Source organism: Arachis hypogaea, chromosome 20 (assembly GCF_003086295.3).
Source record: "Arachis hypogaea cultivar Tifrunner chromosome 20, arahy.Tifrunner.gnm2.J5K5, whole genome shotgun sequence".
Classification (NCBI taxonomy): domain Eukaryota; kingdom Viridiplantae; phylum Streptophyta; class Magnoliopsida; order Fabales; family Fabaceae; genus Arachis; species Arachis hypogaea.
In genome coordinates, this window is record NC_092055.1 from 4398093 (window position 1) to 4412425 (window position 14333).

At 28.7% G+C, this 14333-nt stretch overlaps 1 protein-coding gene across 1 annotated transcript; it reads left to right on the plus strand.

Annotated features, from left to right (window-relative positions):
- Positions 1-1039: 1039 nt before the first annotated feature.
- On the plus strand, positions 1040-2743 carry LOC112784198 (dof zinc finger protein DOF4.1). Its single transcript, XM_025827323.3, has 2 exons — positions 1040-1524; positions 1617-2743. The coding sequence occupies exon 2, from the start codon at positions 1637-1639 to the stop codon at positions 2168-2170; it is 534 nt and encodes a 177-aa protein (XP_025683108.1). The 5' UTR covers positions 1040-1524; positions 1617-1636; the 3' UTR covers positions 2171-2743.
- The last annotated feature ends 11590 nt before the right edge of the window (positions 2744-14333 follow it).

Here is a 14333-nt window from a genome sequence, read left to right on the forward strand (position 1 = left end):
AACAATGCAATGCAAGTGGATCAAGTATACCCTGATTCATATAGTATCTTTTGTTTAATTTGAACACATGGTTGGTTGGAGTTGGCAACAACTCAAAAGCTAGGTATATGTTATGGTAAAACTTTGATGGAATCATTTTGTGTGAAAAGCAATCATATGATGATTTGTGAATTATTTCGCAGATATAACAGGCTGCTGTCACAGTTGAATTGCATGTATATCGGAATAATATCATTAGATTTTATTGTTGTGAGGGTTTTGATGGATAATTAAGGGAGTTGATGCTTTGGTCCCTATTGATAATCATTCCCTATCTATCACTAACAAAAATGAATAAGAAAACATGGTATGTAATCTGTTAATAACGTGCGCGTTGGGTTTCTTTGATGCTTTGCAAAGTGGAATCTCATGGGTCCCCTCACTTCACTAAGTGCCTGTGGGTACCCATCTCCCATCATGGATTTAGAGATTTAATCATTTAATTTAATTTTAATGTACAACTTGGATCCCAAACAAAGAATGAAAAAAGAAAAAAAAATGAAGGAGTAGAGAAGATCCCTTGGGAGACTACAAATCTGCATCTGCGTTTTGCTTTATTCTCTTACCCTTTCTGTTCCTCTCCTCTGACACCCCCATTAACGGTTTATTGTCCTTCTTTATCATTTTCTGATTATTAACAATAACAATATGTGTACGTATATACATGTGTACAAGTATAGAAGCAAATTGTTACATTAAATGGAAATTACCTATATCGGAGTCAATAGACATGCACATACATGCTGGCTTTTTGTCCCTTTCATTTGGAACTTTTATCACTCCATCACTTTTACGTTCCTTGCCATGCTTTCTTACTTTAATTTGTCTCATATCCATCTAATAATTTACTGCATTGGAGACTCAGTTCTTAGGGATTCTTCCCTCGACCAAGTATATATAGTAACGTCATCTAATATAAATAACCGATCAAGAATAATATATAGGGTCATAAATTTGTTGAAGCACTAAAGATTTCCTACTCAATTCTGCTTTAGTTCTTGGATTTCGAATGTCCTTCATATATTCGAAATCCATTATTATAATAATAACCATCGAAATTAAAATCCACTATAATAGCAGGCCCATCACGTGAAACTATATTAGGTAGATATATATAAAAAGCCTCGTACGTATGTTATCGATGTTAATTAATTAATTAATAAGCTTAGCTTGTAATGGTTTGAACCAAGTTGGGTTTGTCTAGTAGTTAGCTCACTAGTCCGCTTAAACAAGTGTTGGGGGTTCGAATCCTGCCGCCTTATGTATGCAGTAACTCATTGGCCAGCGATACATTTATTCCTCCCCATTGTACTCCTTCATTAAAATAAACATCCAATTAAAATATGACACATCAGAGAGAGTAACTTACATATTATTTTAGAGAGGATAAGATAGCATTCACCTAAATTTTAATGACTATTCAACATTTCTCGATATATATATTCGTTTGAAAACATGGCACTAAGGCAATGGGCAGTAGAAGAGGTTTGTTTGTTTGTTTGTGTTTGGAAGAGAATATATAGTATTATGATCATCATAACCTAGAAACTCATCATCTCATTTGATGGCTTGAGCAGGTACCTGATCATAATCAAGAATGGAGAAGCAGAAGGAGGAAGGGGGAGTAAAGTGCCCTCGATGTGATTCATCAAACACCAAGTTTTGTTACTACAACAACTACAGCTTGTCACAGCCAAGGCACTTCTGCAAAGCCTGCAAGAGATACTGGACAAGAGGTGGAACCCTCAGAAACGTTCCTGTTGGCGGCGGTTCCAGGAAGAACAAGCGTCGTCTCAACCACCCACACCCAAACACTACTTCTTCTCAGATCAACAACAACAACGATGATGTGAATCTCCCCTCCTTATTCCACACCTTCACTTCTGATGCTGCTCTTCAAAATAATCATGTCTTTGCTGCTTCTTCTTCAAGCTATGATTCTATCTTGTTACCTCCAACTATGATGCCGATGCAACAAAACCTCATCAATGGTGGTTATTATTGCCAAAACCAGATCGAGCAGCAGCATCATGTGCCTAATTTCTCTGATCCAAATTCTCTTTATTATTGGAGTAATGCTTTCACTTCTTGGAACAACGATAATAATCATCATCTTACTTCTCTCATCTAAGACAATCTTTTTTTTTGCTTCAAATTAAAAGAAAAAGAAAAAAGGGTAAAAGTGGGGTTTGGATCGGAGTGATCATGTCAGCTGCTTCTTTTAAAGTCCCTAGCATTACTGATTACTACTGCGCCGAGATGAACCTCGGATCCTCTCAATTCTACTCTCACCACCGTGAATTTCATCACTCTCTCTCATCGAATAGGTTCGTCTTTTAATTTTCTTCTCATTATTATGTATGTATATATGCACCAGTCACATTTAATTTCTTTACTTTGATTTTTGACATGTATTATCCGGTACAAAAATGCTATTTGTACACCAAAATCAGCTACTAAAATCAGCAACTAATGTATTTGTGTATAGATATATGTGTGGTTTAATTTATTTTCAATGTGTATTTGTATTTCAACATGTATTTTATACTGGTAGCTGATTTTGATGGCTGATTTTGGTGTAACTCTATTGCGTATATGCTGTATGTGCTGTAAGAAAAAAGGGAACTACTATTAGTTCCATTTTTGTTCATGGCGGAGGGACAATTTATATATTTATTACTTTGCTTTGTTGTTGGATGTTTCACTTATGCAGTGTTCTTATTATTCATCTTAATTTGGTTCAACTTTGTTGCGCTTTGTGGTCCATAACTTTTACTTATAGTTGCAAATTAAATTAAATCATCATGCTAAAATAAAATGGCGAATGTGTGTAATATTGCTTTCTATACACAGCATTGAATTCCTTTTACACTAGATTTTTTTTCTCTGTCACTCTAATTTCATATGAAATCTGTCTAATTCCAAATTAAGGATAATGTTGCTCGCTCATTGTTTTGTTTTGTTTTGTTTCTTCTCTTAATTAGACAAATTGATTGAATCTGTCCCTATATCGGAATCTCTATCAACCTAATTTATTACTGGCTAGAGTGTAGTTAAAGCTTAAGTGGAACTTCGTGCGTGTTTTGGCTTTTTAGTTCTTAATTAATTCTTCATTTTTCATGTTAGCTTGATTAGTTAGTTTTAAATTTTGAGTGTTGTTATAAATATTTATCTTTTTGAATACAGAGATTTACAATAAGCAGTTTAGGAATCGGTTATAATATTCAAATCATATAATTTCAAAGTAATATTTGTTTCATCGTATCTTACAAGTCACAACAAGCTTAAAATAAAATTATTGCTTCTATCGTTTCACGCAAGCTTTTTTCTTTTTCTTTTTTCAAGAAAAATATTTTGTAATTTCCAGCTTAAAAAGCAATACAATTATTGATGGAGATTTATGTATGTTGAGCTGATAAATGGTGACAAAATAATTAAAGTCAATTACTTTTGTCTCTTCGATGTGATTGGTATTAGATACAACTGTGGGAGTAAAATGTCATAAATTAACTCCATATGTAAAGATTATTACAGATGAAGCTAAGCAACAAGTTAAATTTTATATTAGATTATGTGGTATGGATAATTTGAGTGAAATTAACTGTTAAATAATAAGCGTAAAAGTTGTAATGAATTAGTCACACGTCAAAAGAAAAGAAAAAAAAAAGAAATTTATAATTATATACTAATCCAAAATTTCAAGATTTTTAAGTACTTTTTGTTTTATGTTATTTTTTAGGTCAAATACTAAGATTTTTTTTTTTTGGGCATGGGTCAAAGTTCAAACAATAACATTAAAGTGTTTGACCTTGAACCCTCGACTTTAGAATTAGGGATGGCAATACCACCCGAACTCGCGGGTACCCATCCCGTTTCTATTGGCTCGGAACGGGTAATTATCCGCCCTGTATCGGGGCGAATTTTTAGCGGGACGAATTCTTAGGAGGGGCGGGGTCGGGTTTAGGTAATACCCGTCCCTATCCGCCCCGCTATATATATAATTTTAATATATAATATATATAAAATAATTAGTACTTTAATTTATGTTATGTATGTAATGATGGTTAAATAAATTTTAAAATTTAATTTTATTTATTGGATTTTAATAATTATAGGGGCGGATATCCACAAGAACATATTAGGGTTCAACATTTTACTACCCGCAGGTAGGAGAGGGACGGGTTCTATACGGGTTGTTGTACGACAAGACAGAATTGGGTAGAGCAAAAACCCGCCCCTATCCGCTCCGTTGTCACCCCTACTTTAGAATTCTTTGAAGATTGGATAGGCTCATGTAATGATGTAAGTACTTCTAACATCCGTACATATATCACACCGGGCTTTTAGGTTTTAGGGCCTAACTTAATTGATTTCCCACCTTAAACGGGGTTCCAGCCTCAAGCCCTCAACTCGATCGTGTGAACAAACGAACTAGTAATATTGCAAGAGTTTTTCTCCAGTAGTAAGATATAAATGTATTTTAGTATTTCTCCATTTTCATATATCCAATTAATCATCAATTTAAACAATATATAGAGTCGAAATATAGCTAGGTGCAAGTTAAAAAATTTCGTTCGTCAAAAGCTATAAAAATAGTCCATCCGATGTGTATAGTAATTAGTAAGTCACGAAAACTAATTCACATACATAAGCCTTATTGCATTTACTTTCTCCCGATATATTTGTTTTCAACGATTGAAGGTGAAACAGAGGAATTGAGATTTAATATTGTATTTAGTGGTTATAGATTAGAACTAAAATTTTAATTTTAAAATACGAAATTTAATTATTTTAATATTTTTAGAAAATAGAAAGATAAAAAATTAAAATTTTTAAAAATAAAAACTGAAATTTTAATATCATTTTTTAAAAATATTTTTATTTAATTTTTTAAATTTCAAATCTTCTTTAATACGAGACATAACACATTTTAGTATATTTTATACTAAATATAATACAAAAACTTAATTTAATCTATATTTTTTAATTTCTATGATTTAGTTTTAGTCTACCTTCCAAACATAGCCTAATTGATAAATGATGTAATATCACTTTTTAGTTTTTACCCTCTACTTTGACTTATGTATGGACCGCATCGCAGATTAGGGCTGGAAGTGAGTTGAGCTGAGCTAAGCTAGACCAAGCTCAAACTCGACTTACAAAAATTGAGCTTAGCTCACGGCTCAACTCATTAACAATCGAGCATATTTCTTAAGCTCAAGCTCGACTCACCGAAAGCTCACGAGCTGGCTCGAGCTCACGAGCTGGCTCAAATAATAGAAATATAAATACATAATCTATAATTCTATATCAATAAATTATAACTTATATTTTTTTTAAAATATTTAAAAAGATCAATTTTATATATTGTTATCTATCAATAAATTATAAATTTTTTATTTATGTCCTACATCAAAATTATATATAAAAAATAAATATAAAATTTTAAATAATTAAGATCGTTAATATATATATATATATATATATATATATATATATATATATATATATATATATATATATATATATATATATATATATATAATCGAGTCAGCTCACGAGCTAATGAGCTGAGCTTATCCAAACTCAAGCTCTGCTCATTTAATTTATGAGCTCAATTCCAAGCTCAAGCTTGGCTCACTAGTTCACGAGTTTAGTTTATCAAGCTATTAACGAGTCGAGCTCGAGTTAGTTCATGAGCTGGCTTGACTCACTTCCAGCTCTAGCAGTCACAAATAATAGCACAAGACTAAATAATATAAGTTGAATTTTATTGCCGTTGAAAAACTATTGCTTAAAATAATAATAACAATAATTATTATATATTGTTCTATAGTCCTCCACCAAATCCATTAACAAATTTTCGGTAAATACATACTTACTTAGGCAAGAGATTCCCCACCGAAATCATTCTCTGTATGGAAGCCAAATAGAAAGATGACAAGCAAACACAAAACTGACACGAGAAGAATTTGTATGGCATGAGTGCTTCTTTTCATATTGGAACAAGACAACATCTAAGTCTGAACAAAATATCAAATATGCGAGACTGAAATGATAAGATACCTTCAAACTTCAAAAACTTTAGTCACAAGTAATCCCAAAAATATGAAAAGGAAAAAAAAAAAAAAAGAAAAGGCAAGGGAATGTTTGAAATATATTGTACTGGAAATGAATGAACCATAAAGTCAAAACTAGGTTGAATTGTGTGTGTGTGTATGGGGAATAAATATGTCACCCTCTCTTCAGGTTAAAGAAAAGTAGGATCGAATAAATTCTCCCACCACTACATAATAGTAATGCTCTTTCTATTTTCAGCTTTGATTTCAGGATGATTTCACTTTAATAAGTCAACAATGCTTACCCTTTGTTCATTTGTAAAAGGGAAAGCAATTTTTTTAGATAATACAAATTAAAGTTCCAAGAGACACAGTTTTTGGAAGCATTGTAAAAGCCTCCTATTATCATAGAATAACAAATTACTATCTCTTTAGTCGGCATTCCCTCAGAAGCTGAGGATTTAATCATTTGACTAACTTTTGAGCTTTATCTTAAATCTTGACAAAAAAAAAAGAGTATATATTATTGCGTCTAGCATCTAGATTGGTCTTAAAGTTATGTTGTGGCCAGTCCAAAAACGCTTATTTTAGGGTATATATTTTGCAGAGATTTATTTGAATCTTTTTTAGATTTTTTTTTTCTAACACTATAAATAGAGTTTAACACATATCTAAAATATAATATTTACTTGAATAAAGTATAATTTTTGTTCCCAATGTTTGGGGTAAGTCTCAAAGTTGTCCTTAACGTTTCAATCGTCCTATTTAAGTTCTTAATGTTTTAAAATTGACTCAATGTTGTCCTGCTGTTAGGAATTTATTAACAGAATTGACGACGGGATAAAATTGAGACAGTTTTGAAACGTTAGGGATTTAAATAGGACGAAAACGTTGGGGACAAAAACGATACATAGAAATAAATTTTAATTTTATCTTTTCATAGTATTCAATTATTTTTTAATCACATCTAAGTAAATTACACTTAATTACATTACTTTCATTCTAAATTAATAATGTAATATGATTAGAATGAAAGTGTAAAATTATAAAAAAATTATAAGTAATGTGATTAAATAATGAAAGTAAAATTATATTATTTAGAATGAAAGTATAAATTTTATTTATTTATAAAAAAATTACATTACTTTAAGTATAAAATAATAAAAAAATTAATTTATTTAGAATAAAAGTGTAAAATTATAAAAAACAAATATAAGTAATGTGATTAAGTAATGAAAGAAAAATTACATTATTTAGAATGAAAGTGTAAAAGTTATTTATTTATAAAAAAATTACATTATTTTAAGTATAAAATTATAAAAAAATTATTTTATTTATAAAAAATTACATTACTTTAAGTATAAAATTATAAAAAAATTAATTTATTTAGAATGAAAGTGTAAAATTATAAAAAAAATTATAAGCAATGTGATGAAGAAATGAAAGTAAAATTACATTATTTAAAATGAAAGTGTAAAATTTATTTATTTATAAAAAAATTACATTACTTTAAGAATAAAATTATAAAAAAATATTTATTTAAAATAAAAGTAATGTTATTAACTATAATAAATAATTGAATACTATATATAGTAAAAAATTGATATTATTAAAAGATAAAATTAAAATTTATTTCTATGTATCGTTTTTGTCCCCAACGTTTTCGTCCTATTTAAGTTCCTAACGTTTTCAAATCGTCTCAATTTTGTCCCGCCGTCAATTCTGTTAACAGATCCCTAACGACAGGATAATATTGAGTCAATTTTAAAACGTTAGGAACTTAAATAGGACGATTTAAACGTTAAAGAAAACTTTAAAACTTACTCCAAACGTTAGGGACAAAAACAATACTTTACTCTATTTACTTTAATTCTTATAAGTTTAGATTATTACTGAATTTATTGGCAAAATCTTTTGCTAGTACATCCCGATGGATCTTACAATTTTTTATATTCATACGTAATTATATTCTAAAAGAATTATTGGAGAGATGGAGTCCTACAAAAACTAACATGGGAAGATTCATTTAGTTTCTGTAATGAGAGATAGACGTGGCTACATAGCACTATACATCTAAACAAGGTAAGTGAAGGGACATTTCAATTTTCATGGCATGCATTGTGGGTCCACCACCACTACTAGTTCGTGCTATATTTCTAATGATACATTTCTTATATTACGGATCATCATATATATCATCAGAGCAATTGAGAAAAAGAGAGTCCAACACACATGCATCATATCATAAAATCATATTATTTTGTGGTGATAAAGCCAGACATACATCACTATGGATTGTTCTTCCATGCATGTGTCACTAACAACTTTACCTATTATTGATCTATGAATTTTTTTGGATTGGCAAGGATGTATGCAAAGTGTAGGGAAGAGATGGAGCTTTCCCACTTCCACTTATATGTGAATATTGAAATTGCATTTTTTTTTTAAAAGGAGAATAGTTTGACAAAAAGATCAGTTACCTGAAGTTGATGGTCCAAAAGTTGAAAACCTACATTTCATCTTTATAAAATATCTCTTTTTGCTTTTATTTCTCTTTTACTTAAGTTGTTAATGAAAAGATAAATAATTTTAAGTTTATAAATAGAAACTATAGTAGAAAATCAAAATTTTAAAAGTAATTATTTTGAAGGACAATATTTTTTCTGCACTGAAAAATAAACACGGCAAATCTCAAATTAATAATTATTTTCTATGAAGCAAAAATATTTAAAAGGCAATACAAAATAACTTTAAACTAGTTAATTATCATTTATTTTACGTTTTAAAAGGCTCGCCTAAAAGGGTGGCCTCTACCGCATACCCGACCTCCTTAAAAAGGTCAGACACGTTGAAAAGGGACTGCTTATGCTTATCTAAGTAAGTAATTGCCTCTTCGAATCTCTCCAACTATCTCTATCTTTTCTGAAAGATAGACCCTAACAAACTCTCAAGATAAAGGGAACGGTTATCCATTAATAAAGATGGAACTACTCCAACAAAGGTGGTTATCTATTCTACTATAAATTCACTGACACCTCTCTGGTATAATTCACATTCTAATCTACTAATTAAAAACCTGTTTAAAACCCTTGCTAACTTAAACATCGGAGTCTCTTGTAGGTATCACCCCCACATCCTATAGTCAAAATGGTCGGACAATCACTCGACATGAATAGGATGCAAGCATATTAAAAAAAGACTGAATCCGTAAAAACTTCTCCCAATAGGCAGAGGATATCAAATAGGGACGATAATTCTACTCCTATAGTTAAATTGGATTAAATATACCAAACGACAGAGACGAGGATAATGCGCTCGTAGACACCAATCATAGTAGATGGGAAGCCGCATATTCATCGCCATCGTCAAAAAAAAAAAAGAAAGAAAAGAAAACGTGACTGATCTAAATCTCCTCGTGGAATAGGATGGACAACGAGATCTGTGCTAACTCACAACCACAGAAAGAATCATGATACCCACTCATGATAATGGAGGAGTTGCATGTTCCAAATACACATATTTTATGAAGAAAAGAAAAATAAATAAAATATCTCATATTAGTCAGTAATTGAAGGAAGAACGGAAAATCATTGTTGGTAAAAACAATGAAACCTTTCTTTTCAACTTATGCCAAAAAATGCAGTATCATCCAATTTGAATGCTACCCGTCAGACTATGAATTGATGAATCCAATTTTTTTCATTGGATTCACAAATCAATTACAACAAATCAGTGAATAACACCGGAAATCCTCATGGTACATCTTTCATTGGTTGCTCATAAATTACATCATTGCCAATGAATTTGATGTTGTTTGCACACCAATAAAGATGGATGGCTTCTAGAAAGAAGAGCTCGACCACCTCCCCAAAGTTCGAGAAATAGCTCGGATTAGGGAAGAAGCTCTAAAGTAAAGGATGACTCTAAGATACAAACAAAAGGTGATCAAAAGGAGATTCGCCACCAACGACCTTATCTGATCTGAAATGACATCGGAATACAGAAATCAGGAGAAGAAAATCTGGCTGCTAATTGGAAAGAACCTTACAAAATAGTTGAGTTCCTAGGAAAATATTACTACAAAGTGTCCGACCTCCAAGGGTGAGAGCTCCCGAGGTCTTGACATGCTTGTAACCTAAAGAGTACTACAGCTAAGTAGCAAACCTCGTGTATTGGTGTACTCTTTTTTCTAACTATAAAGATTTTTTAACGAGGCACCAATACGAGAACTAGGGGCACCCAAGCTTCTAGTGTGCATATTTGTAAAGGAATTTCTTAATAAAAAATTTCTACCTCTTCCTTCAAAAGTTTCCTATTTAGAACGCATTAATTTAAGTTTGACAAACCGCGAAAATCATTGTCCGACCTCGAATGGTCGGCAAGATGAAGCGACGAGGTACAAATTAATGTAAAAAGTTATATAAACAACTCGTACAAAGTGACCTTAATAAGATTGGATAAAAAACGAGCTATAAAAGTAACTTAATAAAGACCGACTACTCGAAATCGGAACTAGGAAAGGAAACTAATAACCTAACAAAGTTGCTAAGACTTAAAGTCAAGCAAACTCTGTCCGAGCAGAAGTCACAAAATGCTCGAGTCAGATCTTTAATCAGGGACATTGTTCATACCCTTGTCCAAAACAAAAGTCAGACCCAATAAAATTGAAAGGCCCGCCTAAAAGGGTGGCCTCTACCGCATACCCGACCTCCTTAAAAAAGTCGGACATGTTGAAAAAGGACAGCTTATGCTTATCTAAGTAAGTAAATGTATCCCCAAATCTCTCCAACTATCTCTGTCTTCCCTGAAAAATAGACCCTAACAAACTCCCAAGACAAAGAGAACGGTTATCCATCAATAAAGATGGAACTACTCCAACAAAGGTGGTTATCTACTCTATTATAAATACACTGACACCCCTCAAATATAATTCTCGTTCTAATCTACTAAAAACCTGCTTAAAGTCCTTGCTAACTTAAGTATCAGAGTCTTTTGCAGGTACCACCCACACCTCCTCATGGAGAAGCGACACCTCGGTACCAAAGAAGTCGGATGCTGCCATACTAAGAGATATGTACTTCACGTTCAAACCCGAATCAACATTTCAGGTAATTCTCGGAACAGATAGAATTTACCATTTATAAATATTATATACATAAAATATAAATATCAAATTAAATAAAATAGTTTTGAATTGATATCTTCCTATTATTATCATCCATGAAATATCTCTATAATAGACGAAATTTTAGAAAGTAATTAATACAGTCTTAGCTTAGCTTAATCGTATTGTTCAAAACCACAAACCACTTGGCAATACCATTGGCATTGATCATGTTCGAATATTTCATTAATTAGTAATAATTACACAATTATAAGATTTTCAAGAGATTTAATGATAAATATATTTTGGGTTATGCTATGTATACATTAAAATCAGCCACCAAAATCAGCCATCAGTATAAAATATATGTTAGAATATAAATATACATTGAAAATAAATTAAACTACACATGTATTTATACACAAATATATTAGTGACTAATTTTAGTGGCTGATTTTAGTATACAAATAGCATTTCTCATATATTTTTTAACGTTTATTTCTATTAGATAATACAATTATTTTTATAGTCATTAATAATGATATGTTGACATAGAATATTAATTAGCACTATAACTATTAAGTATTTATATGTATAAGTTGAACAAATCAGTTCTTAAAATAAAATATAAATAAAACAATCTTCAAAGAATAAAAAAAAATCTCAAAACAATTATTGACAAATTTTAAAATAGTCCCATCAAATTATTTGTATATAATTATTTTTAAATTAATAAATTTTAATTTTTAAAATTTTGATATATTTAATTCAAATTTTATTATTTATACAAAAGTTTTTTATGTTTTTTCAAAATAAATTATAAATTAATCTTAAAAAATATTTTTTTAAATTATTAAATAATTTAAAATAATTAAATTCATATTTATTTTTTACCATACAAGATATTAATTTATAGGTACTACATTTCATGATCATTCTTTAATGATGAAGAAGAGAAATGATATTTGAAAAGATGAAAAAACTTTCATTTAACAAAATTTTTCATACGAATAATTGCGAATATTTATGTAAATGCTTAAGAAAGTAACACTTTGAAATTTGCATGTAATATGAGTCAAGACATATTTAAAAGTCAAATTTACAAATTTTGGTCAACCACAATATCAATATGGATTATTTATAAAGTTGAAATGTGAAGCTTTTAATATATTACAACACTTGGAAAAAATATTTTTACAAATTCAAGTGTTTTATTTATGTTTCTTAAAAATTTTTAAAATTTACTAATTGTAATGTTACACAAATAAGTTTGCAGTTGAAATTGTTTGTGCTGCTACTATTAACAATTATGCTAAATAAATAAATTTTTTAATTTAAAAATATTTTTTAAGTTTATTTTAAAAATAAACTAAAATTATTCCAATGAATTATTTTAAAATTGTTTATAAACTGTTTTAAAATATTTTAAACCTTTTAAGAATTATTTTATACTTTATTTTAAGATTAATTTGTCCAACTCGAATATATAGACATTTATCAGCCATATATAGGAACTAATGTTTCACATCGCTATTATTGTTAATGACCTATTAGAGAGGGATTATATTTTCGAACGAAAATAAAAATGGTAGATTATTTTAATTAAATCTAGATGACTCATCAAGTGTCTAATTTAAAAAATATGAGAAATTAATTTTATTAATTACTCTATTCTTTTATAAAAAAATAGCAAAAAGTATTAATTTCACATCTCTAAATAAAAATAAAATAAAATAATTTAAAATAGAAGATTAAAATTTTAATTGAAAATTCATTTTACTACATGCATAGATTTCACCCCCGGGGCAACTAATCAAATAAATTTGACATGTACTAGAATCAATTTGGAAGCATTTGTTTTGAATAACTCGACATAGTTCGACCAAATTTTTTGAAGAGGAGTTTATATTTTTAAAAATATAATCTTTTTAGGTTATATTTAGTAAATTAAAAAGATCGTATATTTATATTTGTAATTTTTAAAAAATAAAAATATTTTTAAAAATATTTAGATTATGATTTGGTAAAATTTTTATTTTTTAAAAGTAATTTATTAAAATAGCTTTTTATTTAATAAAATTAAATTAAAAATGATTTTTAATAAATACAAATACTACAATTGTATTTAGTAAAATAGTTTAAAATTAAAAAGGACCTTAATATACATAAATATAAAAGTTAAATTTAGAAATTAATTAATATACGAGGTTATATTATGATTTTTATTTTTGATAAGTACAAACTAACTTTAAGAAATTCTACTTTAGATATTTTTAAAAGTATTTATGTCTTCTAAAAGCTACAAGTATAAATATATATTCTTTTCGATTTACTAAACACAAAATAAAGAGTTTATACTTTTAAAAAGTATATGCATATTTTTAAAAGATTTTACTATACTAAACTTTAAGGTAGAATTTTTTAAAGATAGCTTGTACTTATTAAAATTAAAAATTTTAATAGAATTTCGTATTTTAATTATATCCAAATTTAATTCTTACATTAATGTTTATTATAATATTTTTAAAATTTTAAAAGTTATTTTACTCAACATATTTATTGTTACTTGTGCTTATCAAAATTTATTTTTAATTGAATTTTCTAAACGTAAATGTTACAATTTTTTAAAATTATCTTTTAAAAATAATTTTTATAAATTTAAAAAAAAATAAAAATTTTACTAAACCAAATCTAAATTTACTAATGATAGCAATTTCTTTTGTGTTTTTTCCTTTTTATTTGCTGAATTTCCAGCAATGTGGTAACCTGTGAATTTGTAACTAGAAATGAGTCATGCAGCTCATCGCAGATTCTAAAAACAGTGAGGGCCTCATGCATTCTCTTCTCCTCTCAAATAAATTTGCGGTGTGATGTATAGAAACAAGAAAAGAGTGAAAATTTATACTATTTTTTGTGTACACTTTTTTAAATATATTTTATAATATAAAATATACATTTTATAAATTGCTTTTAATAGTTTTGATAATTCACTTAATTATTTTTCGTGTACACCAAAAAACAAAAAATCAAATTAGTTATTTGTATAAATATATATTAAAATACAAAAATACATGCTAAAAATAAATTAAATAATATATATATTTATATATTATAATGCTAGGAGTCAGCAG

Bases quoted from the DNA above. Each gene is read 5' to 3' on its own strand.
- LOC112784198 (XM_025827323.3), top strand. From the start codon at position 1,637: ATGGAGAAGCAGAAGGAGGAAGGGGGAGTAAAGTGCCCTCGATGTGAT.